At 45.9% G+C, this 19605-nt stretch overlaps 1 protein-coding gene and 1 long non-coding RNA gene across 8 annotated transcripts in view; one reads left to right on the top strand and one right to left on the bottom strand.

Annotated features, from left to right (window-relative positions):
• CASZ1 (castor zinc finger 1) overlaps window positions 1-19605 on the top strand; it is a 198772-nt gene that overhangs the window by 170315 nt on the left and 8852 nt on the right. For all 7 annotated transcript variants that reach the window (XM_039564074.1, XM_039564079.1, XM_039564076.1 and 4 more), the window contains 11 exons: window positions 694-866; window positions 1585-2453; window positions 4369-4510; window positions 5685-5748; window positions 8325-8485; window positions 11506-11628; window positions 12185-12520; window positions 13264-13462; window positions 13981-14152; window positions 16002-16150; window positions 18001-18235. In XM_039564074.1, coding sequence (XP_039420008.1) covers window positions 694-866; window positions 1585-2453; window positions 4369-4510; window positions 5685-5748; window positions 8325-8485; window positions 11506-11628; window positions 12185-12520; window positions 13264-13462; window positions 13981-14152; window positions 16002-16150; window positions 18001-18235 — 2623 coding nt within the window. The remainder of the gene's footprint in view (window positions 1-693; window positions 867-1584; window positions 2454-4368; window positions 4511-5684; window positions 5749-8324; window positions 8486-11505; window positions 11629-12184; window positions 12521-13263; window positions 13463-13980; window positions 14153-16001; window positions 16151-18000; window positions 18236-19605) is intronic.
• LOC120411112 lies at window positions 4461-19554 on the bottom strand. The gene is made up of 3 exons (XR_005603531.1): window positions 19342-19554; window positions 7114-7245; window positions 4461-4577 (listed from the first exon to the last, which is right to left on the bottom strand). It is a non-coding gene; the product is annotated as an uncharacterized LOC120411112 (long non-coding RNA).

Raw genomic sequence — 19605 nt, 5'->3', positions numbered from 1 at the left:
CCCCGCTTTACCCAGAGGAAAGCAGGTTTTCAGCATTCCATCCTCGTCACACCATTCTCATTCGCTGCACCAGTTTAAAATTATTGAAGTAGGAGTCTTGAACAGTGACAGGGAAAAAAAGTCACCAGTTTGCTAAAATCAGCTGAACATGGGGTTTAAGGTTTGCTAGAATGAAACTGTTTATTACAAACTCAAAAGATCGGTTGGCCTCATGTTGCACCAGCATGCCTTACCTCCCAGAAGGACTAAAGAAGTAAATAACTTATTCCCACTCAATTTTGTATTCCCTAAATAGATGAAATCCTACTTTGTTCTGTGTCACTCCAAGATAACAAAAAGCAACAGCATTTGTTAGTGTTCTGCTCTCTTTAAGAGCAGGAACCCTACTAACTGCTTCCCCAAGCAGGCATGATTATCTTGAGCTGGTGTTTTATGCCTCTGATCCTCCCTTCTTTTCTTGCTGTTTCATGCCCAGAGAGTTGGTTTGGGTTAGGTTTTTGTTTCTTTCCACAACTGCTCTATGCTCTATCAGTCTTTAGATTGGGAATTAAAGTGATGACTTAAAACCCCTAGGAGAAGCACACAAATGGAACTATTAAATATACGTGTGCTGCTCATGTATTTATTGCTGCTGGTAATAATGTCAGGCTGTTAAAGTGCTGTGCTGATGACTCCTCTTTGGGCCTGGGGTAGGTGGGTTGTAACAAGGTCTATACAAGCACCTCTGATGTGATGACCCATGAGAACTTTCACAAGAAGAACACGCAGCTCATCAACGACGGGTTCCAGCGGTTCCGTGCCACGGAGGACTGCGGCACTGTGGAATGCCAGTTCTACGGGCAGAAAACCACTCACTTCCATTGCAGGTGAGACAGCAGGGAAGGAGAGGAGTCCTGCCTCAGAGCTGTGTGGTCTGTTTGCCTCCTTCTGCCAAGTCATAATTTCAGGAGTATGCACAGGGACTTGATTTGCCCTGCTGTGACCTTCTCAGTACTGCTCCTGAGAGGGCTCATATACTAGGGCAGACATGATTTCCAGGATCATACCACAGACCACTCTGAAGGCAGGAGTATGATCTGAGGAGACGATACCCACTAGAAAATAGAGCCTAGAATCATTTGGGAAAGAGATCACAGTGCTCTTCAGAGCGCAACTGAAGTAGGCCATTAATACACTGCTAATGGCACTTCCATGGTAGGGTTCTCTCCAGGCAGCTGATCCCTTTTGGGGCCAGACTTAGCCTTCTGTACACAACTGCTCTTCTTATGTTCTCAGGAAGAGTAGGAAAGCACGGTTTGTACCTTAGTCCCCTTTACCTGTTGTTTTCTTGGAAGTTTTAGTGGAGGGTGCCTGTATTCCCATGTTCCTGTGACTGTTCTGCAGAGTAGAGTGAGCTTCCCAGCTCTCCCACATGGCAGCATATCTGCTTGCCTGGGTGTCCCAGGTTAACCCACAGACAACTCCTCAGCCCCTCTGTAGCTGGGGCAGTTGTCTCATTCTGACCCCAGTCCTTGTCCTAGAGGGAGGCAGGACACAGCAGCTCTGCCTACACAGCCAACCACCCTCTTCTCGATGTCCTTGCAGGAGACCTGGGTGTACATTCACCTTCAAGAACAAGTGTGACATTGAGAAGCACAAGAGCTACCACATCAAAGATGATGCCTATGCCAAGGATGGCTTCAAGAAGTTCTACAAGTACGAGGAATGCAAGTATGAGGGCTGTGTCTACAGCAAGGCCACCAACCACTTCCATTGCATAAGGGCAGGCTGTGGCTTCACCTTCACCTCCACCAGCCAGATGACTTCCCATAAACGCAAACACGAGCGCCGGCACATCCGGAGCTCAGGAGTGTTGGGCCTGCCTGCCTCACTCCTGGGCTCCAAGGATAACGAGCAAGAGGAGTCCAGTAACGATGACCTTATTGACTTCTCTGCCATGAGCTCCAAGAACTCCAGCCTGAGTGCCTCCCCAACCAGTCAACAGTCTTCCGTTTCTCTCATCGTCCCAGCTGTACCCTCCTCTGCGGCTGAGCTTGCTTCCTCACAGGCCACCAAGTCTGCCAACAGCATGACACCAGCCACAAAGATCTCTGGCCTGCTTTCCCAGGCTCTTCCCAGCAATATACCCTTGGCCCTGGCACTCTCCAACTCAGCCCTTCCTGGAACAGCTGGATCCTTCTTTCCCATCATCCCTAGTCGGGTCTCTACACCACTTCCTGCCAGCTCGGCTAATCTGATGACTGCTGGTTCTTCTGGCACCAATCCAACATCATCTGCTCCTACAGATTCCTCATCCCAGGCAGTTTCAGGATCTGGTGATCCAGTGGCTACTTCTTCTCCTGCTCCAGCAGCCTCTATAATGGAAAGGATCTCTGCTAGCAAGGGATTAATCTCTCCTATGATGGCCAGGCTGGCAGCAGCTGCACTCAAGCCCTCTGTGGCACTTGAAGCAGGTGAGTTACCTCATCAGTTGTGATAGCGGTGGGAGGCAGAGCAGTGCCTGATGACTTGGAGGAGAGTGAATGAGAAGCCACCCAGTTGTCCATGGGACTGCAGTTGGGGAGGGGGTAGTAAAAGGAAATAAATGGGAGAATAAATTTGGTTTTATCTAATTAACCCTTACAGAGGGCAGTCTTGGCATGGTTTTCTGTGGAACCTGGCTATACCCACGTGGCCAGAAGAGAGGCAAGAAACATCTTTGCCCATGAAAGGAGTAGGCTCTTACCAGAGCTGAAGAGTGTTGCCATGTGTAATTGTCTATAGGCTGAAAAGAGAGAGGCACTGTATTGCAAATGGAAATGAAAAAAAAATACTTTAGCCAGTACTTGCAGACTCTACTTAGACTGTATCGAGCTTTAGCTGGGCCTGGTGTTGAAGGTCCTGTAGCCCATGGCCAGTTGTTTTCTGAGCTGGGGAGCTGTTCTGTGCTTCAGCTTTGTTGTCCCAGCTGTGGGTTTGGGGATAGTGTTGGTACAGTCTACAAATGGGACCTTCCTTTTGGTCAGTTCCTGCAAGCTGTGTTCCCCTCTCCCTGCGCTACCTGAGGGGTAAAAGATGGGAAGTCCCCTGGGGCAGCCCAGAGCTCTTCCTGCTGCCACCTAGACCCGAGGCAGGTCATAGCTCAATCCCAGCCCTGACAGATGGATGTGGGGTTCCCATGACAGCACAGGGAACCTCCCCAGTCTGCTGAACATCAGCTCATGGTGGGCAGCAAGGGGCCGTGAAGGGGAGGCTGTGCCTGGCAGCACCCCAAGGCACTGGGCTGTCCCCAGGCTCCTTCCTGGGGTGTGGAAAGCCCGGAGCCCATGGGACTGGGAGCACTTGCTGATGGCCCCATCTTCCCAAGAGCAAACGGGGGAGTAGAAGGAAGTGATCTGATTAAAGAGGGAGGGGAACTTTCACATACTTTTAAAATTATTGTTTGAAAAATTGTTTCCTAAAGCCGAGAAAGGTCATTGAGGGAACTATTTTCCTTTATTTTTTAATAAAATGCCACTTGCTGTCTGAGAAGCAGCTCGCCGTCAGCTGTACTGCCGGAGGGTAAATTAATATTTTAGTCACTTGGGGATTGTGGAAAAAAGCTCTGCAGACATGTTCCTGTCAGCAACTTTTTTCCCCTCCTTTTTTCTTTGCTGTTTTTCCTAATTTTTTTTTCTTTAATTTGTTCTCCTTCCTGCCTCCCCCACCCCTTCCTCTTTTCCTCTCTTCCTTCAATCTGAATTCTTCTTCCATGGGCTCGGCACTAAACCTCCTCCCTAAAAAGAAGCACTCCCCCTTTTTGTGGGGACACGGAGAAGGCAGTGGCAGGAGGTCGCGCAGTTTGAAGCGGTCCCGTTGCTGTCACCTTCGATAGTCCCGGCAGGGCAGATGCTCCTGCTGGGCAGGCGCAGTGTCGGGCCAGCGCTGTCTCTACGGCAACGCTGGGATTGGGGACGAGGAAGGGGGCTTGACTAGCAGTCGAAAGCTGCCACATTGCCTCAGCATTAACAGAGTCTTTAATAAACGCTTAAGAGGCAGCCCCGCAAATTAGTTATGACAGTTTGTGCAGAGAATCAGGTCTCCCCCACGCTCCTTCCGCCCTTCTCCTTTAAAGGGCCCATAGCCTGGACAACTTTGACATAATTTTGCAATAATTATCACTTGAAGAATTTCCACACTGGAGTGGACGTCAGAACCCATCATGTCAACTTGGCAATAAACGCTGACCAGCAATCCCAGTACTTCCCTCCCCCCCCACTTTTTCTTTGCTTTTTCCATTTAGGCACTGAGGCCAATGATTTAACTTACTTATTTGCCATTGTAACCTCATTTTAGACCCACGCTTTTAATTTATTTTTAGCATTTAATTTCGATGTCTTTCTTGAGCAGGGAATGGACAAGCAGCACCTCCCGGACGGTTCAATCCAGTCCAGGTGAAGCAGGAGCCTGCGGAGGCCATGGGACCGTCATCTGCCACCAGTCAGGACCCCTTGCAGGAGCACAGCTTGGACCTGAGCATCAAGGACCATGGGTGAGAGAAGTGGGCGGGCAGACACGCTCAACCCTTCCCAGCATCAGGCTTTGGGCAGTTTCCATACCTGTAATTCAAGAGCACAGAGCATGTTGGTGAAAGGCAGTTTCACAGTGGTTGAGTTGGACACCCCAAAACTGGAGGCAGGCAGGCTCACTCTGCTCCCCATCAAGTGTATGTTCTCCAGATGGCTTTTTGGGTTCACAGGCACCTACTGACTCTTCAACAAGAGCTTCACCTCTTGTGCTCCCTTCTGAAGGTCGAGCCACTGGCAAAGCTATTTTCACTTAGTCCTCTTGTCATCAGTTGCTGATTGAAGCTGCCCCAGTGCCACACCTCAGCACACTCTTAGCAGCAGCATTTGCAGTGCTGTAGTCTGTTGAACCAGGGCTAAGAGAAGCACATTCCAGAGAAACTGGACACACAAAACAGCTGGGTGTCAGGCTAACTCCTCTCTGGATCTGGCATAGGCTGGTCTGTAGTTATGGTGATGGTTGTGCAGATGTGAATGCATCTATTTCAAAGCATGTGTCCCACTTGCCCAGCATCTCTACTGAGAACAGGAGTGTTTGGGGATTGTGCTGTGTGGAAAAAGTGCAGAGGAGCTGATCCTGGGGAAAAGTTAGCTCCACTGTGACCTTTGTACCCATTCCTGTCCATACCTTATTTAAACTAAGCCTCCCTTTTGGAGTCCAGCACTTGGAGCCAACTGCAGAGATCCTAAGGCTGGCTTTCAGTGCAGGATTGATTGCCTTGCCTTCCTTATTGCCCAGGGGACCCATATCCCTGGCAGTATGAGCCTTCATCAACATCCCCCTTGCTTTTGTGGTATTTTTGTGATATTTCTGAAAGTTCTAACGGGGGATGAAGGGGTAAAACCTGGGGGAGGTCATGAGTTAGCAAATGAAGTGTGATGGAGTGAACACTGGGGGAAGAGGTCTGGGCCATTTAGTAGTTGAAAGAACTAAATTCTGCAGACCTGGGACCCTCTTTCTCTCCCTCTTGGCTATCACAAGTAAGTGAGTTTGGCCTGCCCAAGAGAGGGTTGGCATCATTCTTTTCCTCTGGATATAGTAGGTGAGGAGCGAGGCAGCTTGAAGGGAGAAGGATTAATCTCAGCGCTCACAGTCCCTGTGCACATCTTAACTAAACCCTGTTGGTTTGTGTGTTTCAGTAATGAATCAAATGGCCACACAGTCTCGGCAAATTCATCTCTTTTATCCTCGCTTATGAATAAGGTAAGAGCCATCCATCAAACGCCTTTCATTCCCCCCACCAAGAGAAATTAAAGCTGCGATAGCGAGCAAGGGGGGGAAGAGATGCGTTTGTTTTTTAATGTTTTGCCTCTAATAAGATGAGTTTGTACCATTTAAATTTTGAGACCATTTTTCATCGGGTATAATTTCAGAGCCACTGCTTACGAATTAATTTAATGAACTGGCTGAAGAAATATATTGCAGCCTCTGACACCTTTTTTCTTCCCATCCTTTCTAGACAGAGGAGGGCTCCAAAAGATCTCTTTTCTTTTCTTTTTCTTTTTTTTGTTTGGTTTTTGTTTGTTTGTTTGTGATTTTTTGTTGGGGTTTTGGGGGGTTTTGGGTTTTTTTGTTTTGTTTTGTTTTTGTTTCCAGAACCTGGCAACTTCTCTCTCTCTCCTCTTTTATAGTTACTCATTTTGTTTACTTACTTAAAAACGTTTTCCTTCATTTGGGGAGAGAGAGAATAATCTGTTTTTATGAAAGAGAAGAAAAAATTAGAAGTTTTAAGCCAAAATCATCAATTTCTGTCTTTCTGGTGTGAGTAATAGTGTCTAACAGAGTCCCCTTTACTGTGTTCTAGAATATTTATTTTAGATAATGCACATTTTCTTTTTCCTTACTTTTTCCTTAAATTATACATCATCTCAAATATATATTTCTCTTTCACATGATAAATTCTACTGTACCAAGATTAATTTTGTGGCTGTATACAACTGCAGTAGAGATCAGGGCACCCTTTGAGCCATGCTTTAATATTCTGCTATGTGATAGGTTTTACAGGCATAGCTATTGCCACCCCCTTGGCTCTGGGCGTTACATGCATCAAGGCCATATAACCCTCAAGAGAGGGCAAAGTGACTTTGCCTGGTAATCTCCCACCTCCTTTCTTTCTTACCACTGTTTTCCTCTGTGTTACTTAATTTTTGCATTTATCTTTATGTCACTTTTCTTCTCCATTGGCTCTCTGTTACACTGGGGTTTTGATTTTCCCTTTTAAACTTGATTTCTTATTTGTTCCTTTGTATTGTCCCTTTAGTGTTTCCAAATACACAGGTCTTTCTTTAGTGAGCAAATGTATTTAGTAACTCTGCTCTCTGGGGTCACGAGTCGTTCTGAAGGTCCCAGATCAGGGAAATGCTCTTTCAATGGAGACTTCACTTGAAAATCTCCAGGATAATAATATGTGGTTTAAATATATGTTTAGAGAAAAGCATTTCTTTGTGTGCAGTCTGACATAAGGTTCTTTCAGTTGTGCAAAGCAAATGTAGCACAGTTGCAAACTAGGAGTCAGGTTAAAGGAATGGGATTAACCAATGAGATAAACCAGCAAAGTGTAGAACCTACCATGTGTGTGATTGATGGAACCAAGACCAAAGATTGCAGAGTCAAGCTCAGTCTGCTCAGGAACACATCACACTTGCTTCTTCCTCTTGCTGCACACAATTTCTGTCCATGGGGGAATCCTTCATTGTTTTTCTAGGAAAAAGAACCCTTTACAGAAATGGAATTACCAGTGGAAACGCACAACCTGAATTTCTGATTGCAGCCATAAAGAGTTGCAGTCTCCACACAGCAGCAGGGGCTTTACCTTCAGGGGGCATTTAGAGAGCCTCAAATAACCAGGATTCCTGTAGCCTATTGCAGTTTATTTAGGGGGCTGTCAGTCTTAATTAACTGATATTTTTAAAGGGCTTTGAGACCCTCAAGTGGGTGGAGTTTTCAGTGCAATTATTGGGCCTGATCCTGCATTTTATTCATGCTGTGAAACTCTCTGTTGTTACTGGAGGTAATTGAGAGCACAACAGAGAAAGGAAGAGTCTAGGAAATTGTACATTTATTCTGAAAAAAAATTTTCCCTCTAGGCAGGCTTGAGTAACTTCATTTTTCTATCCTGCACATCATACACCTGGATTTCTAAACCTTCTCTGTGTAGATTCTATTTGAAGCCTTTCATGCAATGCAGATTGTGAGTCCAAGTCCTGCTTCATGAAAGATGTTTCCATTTAGCACAGAAAAGTGACATGATTTTATATTGAAGTTAATAAGAATTTTCCAGGAACTTGAGACAGAATTTTTCCTCAGTTGAATGAAATTTTCATCCTTCCACCCTCTCACATACCTGATAGTCACTTTAAAGGAGACATCCTTGTGGCTGGGATAAGATGACTGAATAAACTAGAGCTTACCAGTTCTACCACCAGCAATTTGTAGGAGCTACAGAGAGCTATTACAGTTGAAGTCCACACACCTTTTCCATAGTCAAATAGGGATGTCTCTCTTCACCTCAGTTTCCTCATGAATAAAGTAGACATGATGCTTCATTACTTTAACAAGACCCATGAATATTCAGTGGACACCTGAGTGCTTTATGATAGTTGGGTGGAAGATGCAGTAGAGTGAGGTGTTACTAAGTTTTGCTGATGCAGCTGGAGCAGCCTGCACAGACTTTTTGTCTTGTCTTTTAATCTTTGAAGACACTTCTCTCTGTGGGACAGTCCTGAGGGTGTCGGTGTCTGTGTGCTGGGCTTGATGCAGTGTCTATGTTCTTGTTCCAGATGTCCAAGACCAGTGCCAGCCTTGGCAACCTGCTGAACATTAAGACTGAAGGCGAAGGCAGCCAGGCTGGGGCTGGGGAGCCAACCCAGTACTTGGGCAAGGCAGTGAAGGCACTTGTCCAAGAGAAGCTCTCTGAGCCATGGAAGATGTACCTGCGCCGGTAAGGAGGGCATGGAACTCGGAATAAAGGGAAAAGTGCTTCCTTTGCAAAGTGTCTGACTCGCTGTTCACCCTCAACACAGAGTTTTGTTGAATGTAAAGGCCTAATTCTGTCAGACACCGATCACCTGGAGCACACTTAGCCCTTGGCTGTAGCTACCTGCACCAGGTGTTAATGCCTGGTAAGAAATACCTGCCCACATAGAATTATTTTGCAAAGGGATCTTGAGAACCAAATACAAGCACAGATCTTCATGTAGTTCTGTTATCCTGGACTTCTGCGAGTCCAGGGGACCCAGTGCAGTTGTGCTCTTAGCACTGGACCTGTGTGAGACCATGGCCAGTTACTACATGCAGGTCATTGGAGCCTTACATGCTTCCTGTGGCATTTCCTCTGAGCAGGCTGCTGAAACAAAACAAGTTTTGGGGATGTAGAGGCATGGGAACAAGTAAAGGGGTATGGGAGCTGGGATGATTTCTGCTGCTTTTGCTGTAGGAAAGGCGACTCAAAAAGAAAATGGAACAGATAAAAAGCTCACCCACGTACAGACACATGCACATACATGCCCAGACAGACACGTGCTTTGAGCACACACAGATATACCCAGGCAGACACACAGGTTTGTGCTCTGACACAGAGAGTCACCTCCAAATGCCAGCGGACACTTTATAAATCACAGGCTTTAATGGAGAAAACTAGAAAATCTTCTAGTCCCTCAGCCCCTGGCTGGTGTGAGATCCTTTCCTGAAGTCTATTTGCATTTTGTCCAGTCTGGTTGTAATTCTGCCAGGCAGTGTGGCTATTTTCTTGTTTCTGGGAGCATTATTCCACCACCTAGTAAGTTTCAATGTCACAACTTTTTCCATGGTATGCTGCCTGAATTTCCCTTTTTGTAGCTTTGTTGCAGCTCTGTTTATATCCCCTTGAACCACAGCACATCATTCCTCTCTGCAGCTGGAGTTCAGCCCCTTCAGACATTCACAGACTCTCAGCATTCCATTTAACCAGGCTTACTTACTTCCTTTAATCTGACTCTGGATTAGTCCCTTCTGCCTGCGGGTCCTGTTGCTTTCTTGTTGTTCCCTGGATGGTGCAGAATTGCCCCCCATGACAGAACAAGCTTCCTGCTCCCAAATAGGCAGCTCACAATTTGTTTGTATCTATACAGAGTCATGTAGAGTACCATGTTTATCGTCCGCTGTGACACAGAATTGCTTTTAATGTTGTTTGGTGAGTCCCCAATGTATAAAACACCTCCCACACCCAGGTGTATTTCTTGTGTGTTTCCAAACATGATTCTCCTGTTCTGAACGTTCTCCCTTGTCTTGCCAGACCTCTCTGTGCTCTTTTTCTCCTCTTGCACTGGTATTTCCACCTCCTCCCAGTTTAGTATCTTTGTGAATTTCATAAACACGCTGTTTACTCCTAGATTACTAATGAAGATGTTAAATAAACTCAGACTAACCCAAGTCCTCCTCTCAGCACTCGTTGCCTCCTCCTCCCAGCTCGGTGTGGTGCTGGTTGTCATCAGCCTTCATTTATGGTCCCTCAGCCAGTTTCAAGCCGTGAGGTGGCATGACATCCAGGCCAATTGGAATTAATTCCAAGCATATGCAAGACTGAATCAAATGCTTTACTAAAATCCAAATATATTGCATCCCTTCATCCACTAATTTTGTAATTCTATCAAAACAAGCAATTACATTTGTCTGGCAAGATTTATTCTTTATAATCCTGATGCTGTTTATTGCTCATGGTTCCTTTATCCTCTAGATGTTTAATGATTTTCTCCTCCCTCTTAATATTTGTTCCATTACTTTACTGGAAGGAGAAGTTAAGGCCAGAGGTATGATAATTGCCGAAGATGACTTGTCTTTTTTTTCTCTGAAAGAACCAGTACCTTGACTGTTTAATTTTTATTTTTTTTCCAGTTATGTAGTACCTCCCACTTCTCTATGGCTTAAAAACCAGCAAATGGTAATGTAATCAGTTGGGGAGTTAATTTCCATTGCACTTCAGGACATACATCACCCAGACTGACTGATTTGTGCATTTTTATATTGTTTGAATGAGTCCCCTTATCTGCTCTTCTAGAAGGTCTTCACTTCATCCCAAATTCTCTGCTTTGTCTTTAGTTTTTTTCATCCCAAGCAAGTTTTATTATGCAGCCATTTTTGATTCATCACCTCTCTTTTTGTGGGGGGCCTTCTTTCTAGGTTCGACACTTCTCATCTCTGATAAAACAGCCCCTTTAGTTTGCAATAACTTGGTTTCTTTTCTCTTACCACACAATTACTTTCCTTCCTCTTCTCCCTGTAAGCCACAACTGACAGCACATATTGTATATCCACAGACCTTCCTTCTCCAGTACAAGTTTTTCCTCTTTCCTTTACCCTCCCATTGGTGAGAGGTCCCTCCTGGGACCATACAGGCTGCTGTTTGTTTCTTGCTTTCCTGCTCATCAGAGCAACTGTAGTTTGTTGAGCCTTAATTATGCAAGATTCCCTTGTTAAGTTTCAAATCCTTCCTGCCAGTGAGTCTTACTTGTTTTCTTGATTCCCTGTGATTCTGGAGTTTCCTGAAATCACATGCATTTGTGCTGCACTTACTCAGTCCAGAGAATCTCAGCAGTGGGTGAGCAGTGACACCACGCTGAGCTGGTTTTGTCCTCTTGGCCATTTGCTCCAAGATGACACAAGCCATATCTTGGATAATGTGGTGGGTTTTGCTCTGGGGTTTGCATGTCAGGGTTGTTGTTCTGTACATCAGGGATGGTGCTGTGCAGTATTTCTGCAGTCCAGGCTGTAGTTGCCACATAGGTGATGCTTCATCTTTCCCATCTGTGGGATACCCTCCCGTCCAGGGCAGGGGGTGGGCGGATTCTGGATCTAGGTTCCCTGGAATGCCTCTTGTTTGTGGGAATGCTAATAGAGTTGAAAAACACAGAAAAAAATGTCTGTTCCAACTCCACTTCTCTCCTGAGGCCTTCCCTAAGACGTCTACTTGTCTGTTTTGGCCAGGTTTGGCACCAAGGATTTCTGTGATGCCCAGTGTGACTTTCTCCATAAGGTGCATTTCCACTGTGTGGTGGAGGAATGCGGAGCCCTCTTCAGCACCCTGGATGGAGCCATTAAGCACGCCAAGTAAGTAGGAGAGCAGGAGGCTTGGGAAGCTTGAGAGAGCTCTACAATGCACACTACAGTTCAAGACCACCCCAAGTTCCTTTTAAAGGCAATAGAACGTCCAAGTAAAGAATGAGTAAGGCCTTCAGTGGCCATTCACGTGCCTGAGTCTAAAGGGGTTATAGGGAAGGAGATGTTGCAAATTTTAAGATAGATCTGTTAGCAGAGTTGGTCTCTCCTGTTGGATGGTTCCCTGTGTTTCACTGCAGGAAATTACTGGCTTCTCCCAACAGCCCTGAGAAGCTGCCCCACAGCTGATCTCAGTGGCTGCAGCGATTCTTGCGTTTCTCTGATTTTAACATGGTTTGGCACCTGTCTCCACCCATCCTAATGAATTCCCTTCTCTTCATAGATGGGTTAGGAGGGCCCTAAATCTTAACTCAAAGTCTCCAGAGCCCCTTTTAGGATTTATCAACACCAATTTGTTTACAGGCTTCTGCCACATTCTTGTTGATGTTTAATCAAATTACATGAAATGGTCAAGAATTTATGTCTGAATTAATATGATGTTTTGCAGTTTTCACTTCCGAACTGAGGGTGGAACTGTGAAAAGCAACTCTGAGTCTCCCTTCTCAACTGCTACTGAGAATAAGGCTTCACTGGCCCCTTCGTCACCATCTGCTCCTTCTGCCACCATGGCCAGTGCTCCTGCCCTTGACGTGCCCACTCCAAATCCAGCTGCTGTGCCCTCTGCCCCCACACTACTTGCTTGGAAGCAGCTGGCTTCAACCATACCCCAGATGCCTCAGATCCCAGCATCAGTGCCTAACCTGGCAGCTTCACCCTTGGCAACGACTTCCCTGGAGAATGCCAAGCCTCAGGTCAAACCTGGATTTCTCCAGTTCCAGGAGAAGTAAGTTTTAGCTGCCGTTTGCCTCCTTCTATCCTCCCCAGCCTTGCAGTCCGCTCTGTACCTCTCCTCAGAGCTGCAGTACTACACTTCTGTTCACCCACTGACAAACCTGTCTAGAGAGTAGTCTGGGCTTGACCTCACAGAAAAGGTACTTCTGTAAAGTCTAGGAAATGCTTTAAGATTTTTGAGTGCATCTAAGAGCACTTTTGGGCATGAGTTTAGAAGATAAATGAACTTGCTCATCTATCACTGATCCGTGTTTTATCCCTTGCAAGAGCTGTGCAGAAATACAGGTGTCTTTGCAGTGTTTTTGACAATGAAGGGTTATTGGGCCAGAAATTCATGGACTGAGTGGGGGGTGGAAGGTACCAAACCCATTTAGCTGATGAGACCGGCAGTGCTGGTTTTGTCAGATCAGGGGAAGCCCTGGCATCCTGCAGTGGCCACACCCAAGAGTTGTGTTTCCTTTGAACTTTAAATTGGAAAAGTGGTCCTCAAAGACTACAGAACCCACTGTGCATTGCTGTGTTCTAATAATCCTAATCAAGAAAGTGCAGTAGCTGGGTGGAACTGCACTAATGTTGCCAGCTTCAATTTCCCTGAAGAGGAAGGTGGCTATGGGAAATCTGTGGGCCACGTTTGGAACAGAGGCTTCAGCTGGGCTCCCCTTGAATTAAATTTTGGCAAAGAAACAAATGTGTGCAATGAGTGAAGGTGATGATTGGGTTTTGGATGTATTCCAGTGATCCCTGCTTGGCAACAGACTGCAAGTACGCCAACAAATTCCACTTCCACTGTCTCTTTGGAAACTGCAAGTATGTGTGCAAAACCTCTGGCAAAGCAGAATCCCACTGCCTGGACCACATCAACCCCAACAATAATCTGGTGAATGTGCGAGACCAGTTTGCTTACTACTCCCTGCAGTGTCTCTGTCCAAACCAGGTAAGAGCCATTCCAGAGCAGTGTTCTGGCAGGAGCTGGGAGAAGGAGATGAAGGATCAAGGAGACTGACAGGAAGTGAGGCTGTGTGTGGCATTCTTGGCATTACTACAGAGCCATGAAAGTCATAATTACTTAGTCTGGAAGAACGTTTGGTTTCTATCAAATGGGAAATAGTGATGCTTTTGTGTTTCTTTGACTTGGGTGAAGTGGACAAGGGAACTAGAATGATCTGAGAGACACAGGAAGAAATAGAGTAAAAATCTGTGATGAATCCAGGAAAAGCCATGAGTAAGGTTTAGGATATTTCAGCGTAGTGTATTACAGAGTACACAACAGCAATGCAAAAAGACTCGAGAGGGAACAAGGTGCATGGCAGGTTGTGGAAGATAAAATGGGATCTGGGGTATCAGTGCAGGCCTCTCTTGACACCTCAGAAGGGACACCATGTGTAGCAGGCAAGTGAGAGTGCATTTGGTTTAGACCTGCCTAAAGCACCATGCCTGTGTGCTCCCTTCTAGCACTGTGAATTCCGGATGCGAGGGCATTACCACTGTCTGCGTCCTGGCTGCTACTTCGTGACTAACATCACCACCAAGCTGCCCTGGCATGTGAAAAAACATGAGAAGGCAGAGAGAAGGGCAGCCAACGGCTTCAAGTATTTTACCAAGCGGGAAGAATGTGGCAGACTAGGTGAGTTTTGTTCCCTTTCTCATGTGGTGCATCCTGTGTCCAGGCCAAGAATGCCATAAGTTAGAACCTGCAAGTTACGCTTAAGAGGTAATTAAATCACTAAACAAGAAAGGCAACAAAACATAAAAGTAGTTCCTCTGGGTGCTGTTCCCTCCCACTGCAGGAAAACAGCCACAGTAGCCAGAGCAAAACTTCTCAGCTTTGAATACATAAAGAATTTGTACCCACATGGAAGCTTGTTTGTAGTAACCAGGGTAATGAGTGTCAACACACCACAGCCAGTACCTACCTAGGTCCTGTTTACACGTGGCAGTAGATTCAGCAGTTGCTGTTATTTACTCACCTTTTGGTGTTTCAGGTGATAGCAGGGGCTAGACAAAGCAGCCAGTGATACGTGACACCAGCCCCCAGGGATGCCCTGGCAACAGGCGAGCCCTCACCTGCCCTTTGTGATAGTGTTCCAGTCCCGAAGCACTGTTTGTTCCCAGTCCCAGAGCACAGGGATGGGGAGGGCGGGCAAGCTGGGGAAAATGGGACCTAAACAAACACACTTTTGGCCTGTACATGAAACGCTGGCTGTCAGCTCCACATGAGCTGGGTGAGTCAGGAGCTGTTTGGTTTTGGGAGGGATGAGGTACATGCATCCAGCAGTGTGTACATTTGCCTGTAGGCTGGCCCTGCTGCGCAGTAGACACACATTTAGCCAGCACCCTGCATTTGGCTGCATAGATAGAGGCAGTGTGGTGGGATGGTGTAGGTGTGTATGGTTATACCAACATGTGGATTCATTTCTACATCTCTGTACATCCCTGGGGTTTATGTTGGGTATCTATAGATAGCAGGTGCAGAAAGCACTGGCCTGTTTTGAGGCCTGTGAATGTTTCTGAACAAACATACACGATAGATTTTTTTTTTTAATGTATTTTTCTGTGTGTATAATTATATAAGTGTGTATGACTGGGGAGAGGGAGGTGAAACATATATAAGTAAAGGTGGATGGGTGTATATAGGTAAGTAAAAGTGAGCCTGTAGGTCTCTACCTCTGTATCTGAGGGGATGGCCAAGGGAGGATGGGAAACAGCAGATGCTGATCATTGATGCAGCTGTGTTTGAACTATGACAAGCCATTGTTTATCAGTGGCACAGTGTGGCTGTTTGGGATTGTCTGTTAATGTTACATGCACTCCTGGCACACGCTGTGGCCACAAGGAGCAGAACGTGTGAAGTGCTGTATGCCAGAACCCATATGAATTGCTTGTTGTTCAGTAGCTGCCCCTATTACACAACAGTTTTGGAGTGGCAAGAAACACTTCCTGGCTCATTCCTGTCTGACCAGAGTGCACACACTGTCCAGAGCTAGAGCTGCTATGAGACTTCTTTTCTGGGAGCACATTTAGAGGGGAAAGAAAAAGAACTTTTCATTTCTAATCTAATTATGAGCATGTATTTTTGATTGTAACTTCTGTGATACAGCTAAATGTCCTGGTTTTGTTCTCTTTGTAAAAGAAAAGGCACTAGCTAAGACTGAAGAGCATTAGGCACTACTAGGTATAATGGCAATGTTCCTTCCTTTATAATGGCACAGAGAGAGATGGGACTAGGCTCAGGCTCATGTCTTAAATCTCTGTATGCTGTAATCCTCTCTTCCAGTTGCTCAGCAGGCAGTAGATCATGGGTTTGGGTTTTTTTCATTCAAGACTGTTCCTGATTAACCCATGACCACTGATAATGTTTAGTCCATCAGAAATCCACATGGACAGCAGCCTTGTCCTGTCCGATCATCTTCCCTCTGGTCCCATTCCCTCTCAGTACCTTCATGTGTGACATAAAATGGTTTTTGTGTCTGCAGGTTGCAAATACAACCAGGTGAACAGCCACTTCCACTGCATCCGAGAGGGCTGCCAATTCTCCTTCCTGCTCAAGCACCAAATGACATCCCATGCCAGGAAGCACATGAGAAGGATGCTGGGGAAGAACTTTGATCGTGTTCCTACTCAGGTAACTCCTTGTTATTGAAGCTGTAGATCCACTTGCAGTGCTGGCCCCTTTGGTTGCAGGGCTGCTGCAGTGCCAGGACACTTGTACACAGACTCTAAGGGATGTCAAAGCTCTGGCAGATGTTACTGGGAGGTGAGAGTACACCCAAGGTAGCTTTACCTGGCTGAACTTACACCAGATGAATAAAGATGATGAAGCATAGATTGCAAAGCATTGCTTAGTGCAAACAGCTTTTCCTTGTAAATTATGTAGAAAAAAATTGAGAAGAATAACACAAAAATACTCGTATTTACAACTTGCACTCTCTCCCAGCTCTTTCAGTATATACAATTGGCTTAATAAAATTAATGTGCTTAGGATATGGGAGAATTGAACATGCTGGTTAAAGCAAACATTTCCTGTTGCATATAAATAATTATTTGCTCCTTTCACCTAGGATGGGAGAAATACCAATCTTGAAATTTCTCTTCCCTTATTGATGTGGATTTAGTTGGGGCATTCCCTCTCCTCTCTCAGGAAGTAGCAGTGATGCAGTTTCTGCTTTACTAACATGGAGAGCAACTGGTAGATTAGGTTTGTCTGTTTCCTGAAGAAATGGAAGAGTTTCAGCTGCAGCACTGAGCTGCTGCTCCAAAGGACAGCATCCCTGCTACCTCTCACTCATTTTTACTCTTTAGTTGTTTTAGCTTCCATTGACTTGATAGATGAAACAAGCTGTCTTTATTTAAATGCCTGTGGCTGATCTGACCCTAAGAACATCATCTGGTTTATGGAAAACAAAAAGGACCATCTGTGGAAGCAAGATGAGAACCCTCTTTCATTCCACAACATGGGAATGAAAGGTCCCTGTTAGTTATTAAGTACAGTCAATAAGTGAACTGTTCAAGTCTAGTGCTGTTGGATGTAATGAGTTCACAGATGCCAAGGAACTGGTGTTGCTGTTGTGGCAGCTTTTGGTCTTAAATAAAAAGTTTTATGTTCAAGAATCAAACTTAGGAAGATTTAACAAATAAATTTGTCTTCACTACTCTTTGTCATATGCTGAGTCTAACCCTAAGAATTCTAGTGCACACTGGGCAGAAAATGCTATGTTTGACCTCCACCTTCTTTCCCTGGCAATCCTGTGCCACTTAGCAATAACAAATAGGAGTAGTGCCTGAGCAATCCTGGGAGCATGCAGCACTTGTCCTGATCTACTGCTGTGTTCAGCCCATGGAGCAGCACAGCAAACTGAGGGTGAAACCACGGCTCACAGCATGTGTGTGGCAAAGCTGACCAGATCGCTGGACTCCCAGTGCCTTCTGAATTGAAATAAAACCTCCGGTTTCTGCCATGCCTTAGTGCTCTGTAGGCAGTTCATGGTGTGTCTGACCTACCCATGGACCTGTCCAGGCCACTGCAGCTGCATGTGACCACCACCCACACGTGTGGCCCTGGTGTCAGTCCGTGTTCGCCCTGCAGGGTCTCAGTACTGACACGACTCAGGCGTGTTTCCAGCGTCTGACTGCAGCAGGGCCTACACAGTGAGGGGGAAATGCCAACATTAACACCTCCTCTTTGTGAATGCATCAGAATCCACACACCAGGATGCTGGTGCCAAGATTAACACTCCCAGCTCCCGAGTGCAGCACAATTCACATACCAGGATGCATGTGCCAGGTTTAATGCTCTGAGCTCCTAGTGCAGGAGGATTCACGCTCCTGGCCCCAGTGCCATGGGTTCTGCTCACAAGCATGTGTCAGCTATCCCTCATGAACTGTGGTGGAGGGAGATAAATGTGCAGACAGATGGTTTTGATCCTGGTATCTTGCTTTTGGTGTAAAAGTCCCTGTCTTGTTTTCCTGCTGCAGGTTATTGGCCACACTCCAAGAAATGAAAATCTCCCCCAGGTTGGTAGCATGGCACCCAGCCCAGCCTCATCAGGAACCCCAGCTTCCTTTCAGGGACCCCCAAGTATGATGGACACTGAAACAGAAGAGTACATGGATTATACTGGCTGTAGCCCTGGGGGTATCTCCTCTGAATCTTCCAATATGGACCGCAGCTGCTCCAGCACTCCAGTGGGCAATGAAAGTACATCAGCAGGTAAGGGAGAAGGGTGTGTGTGAAATGGATCATCAGTTGCCTGCTCTCCTGGGAGATAACTCATAAAAAGAAGCCAAGGGACAGTTGCACCTTAAAATACACACTGTGCCAACTTCAGTAGTGCCTCACACTAACCCAGCTCTCTCCAGCACCTGAGAGAAGAGGTCCATCAAAATAGACACCTCGAGCATCCAGGAAACTAGCAGCATATCTTTTTCCTCCCATGAAGAGGTTTTTATCCTGGGTCTTGGAGTTGGGTCTGTTTTAATAGCTGATTAAAAAAAAAAAGTTAGAAAAAAAGAGCTGTGGGCTTCTGTACTTGGCATTTCCTCTGGTACCTTTTTGTATTTCCTCAAGCAGCATCCGAAGTCAGGCACTTTCCTGAACTGGTAAAGTACAACAGCAGATATGACATACACAGGGGATAAAACCTATCACATCTTCAGAAAGCAGCTCACTGAGCTCCCTTCCTCACCCAAAAATTCTTGTTCCACTTTGTGCAGTTGCACAGAGGAGACCCCCTTCATCTCCTCTTCAGGGAAGTAAGTTTCTGCCCTGTTTGCCAGGATAATGCAGAGCCATCTCCCCCTGCCCTGCATTGCAGGGTCAGCTTGTCAGGAGTCAGATACCTGGTAGGAATTCTGCCATCATATAGTGATGACCAGTGATCTCTCAGCTGTCTTTCCCAGTGTTAAGTGGGATATTCTGCATAGGCTGCCTCAGTTTGCTTTAATTCCATACACATTTTCCTAGTTTTCTTTCCCACCCCAGATAAAGGCTATCACAAGCACAGTCATACATTGTAGGAGCGCTGCTGGGTCATGGCACTGGCCCCACGGCATCAGGGCACCTGCAGAGGGTTCTGGTGGGGCAGTGGGTCCTGGCACTCTCTTCTGTGTCAGTAGTGGCCCAAGTGCTAGGAAATGCCCCCACTGCTCTCCAGGTAGGGAGCAGCTCCGCCCGCCCCAAGTGCCAGAGCACCCTTACAGCTGTTAATTGAAGCAGGCACGAACCCTATAGATGAACAAGGACCAGAAAGACCAAATGAATTGGGAAGTCCTGCCTGAAAGCCTGTGTCTCTTCCCCCATACATAAAGCCAGCTTACCTCCTGCAGAGACAACTCCCCTCTTCCTAGTGCTGTCAATTCCTCACCTTCTGTTTCTTCTCTGTTGCAGTTCTGTTTCATACATTTGTGAATGTAGTTTCCATTTTCATCATATTGCTTCTGCTCCTGGATTCTCATTTCAGTTCTTTTGTTTCTTGTTTTGTTGTTTTTGGTTTTTTGTTTTTTTTTTTTTTGTTTTTGTTTTTGTTTCGTTTTGTTGTGGTTTTTTTTTTTTTTTTTTTCTTTTTTCTGGTTTTTTTCTCT

This window comes from Corvus cornix, chromosome 21 (assembly GCF_000738735.6).
Source record: "Corvus cornix cornix isolate S_Up_H32 chromosome 21, ASM73873v5, whole genome shotgun sequence".
Classification (NCBI taxonomy): domain Eukaryota; kingdom Metazoa; phylum Chordata; class Aves; order Passeriformes; family Corvidae; genus Corvus; species Corvus cornix.
This window is presented reverse-complemented; position numbering and strand designations above follow the sequence as displayed.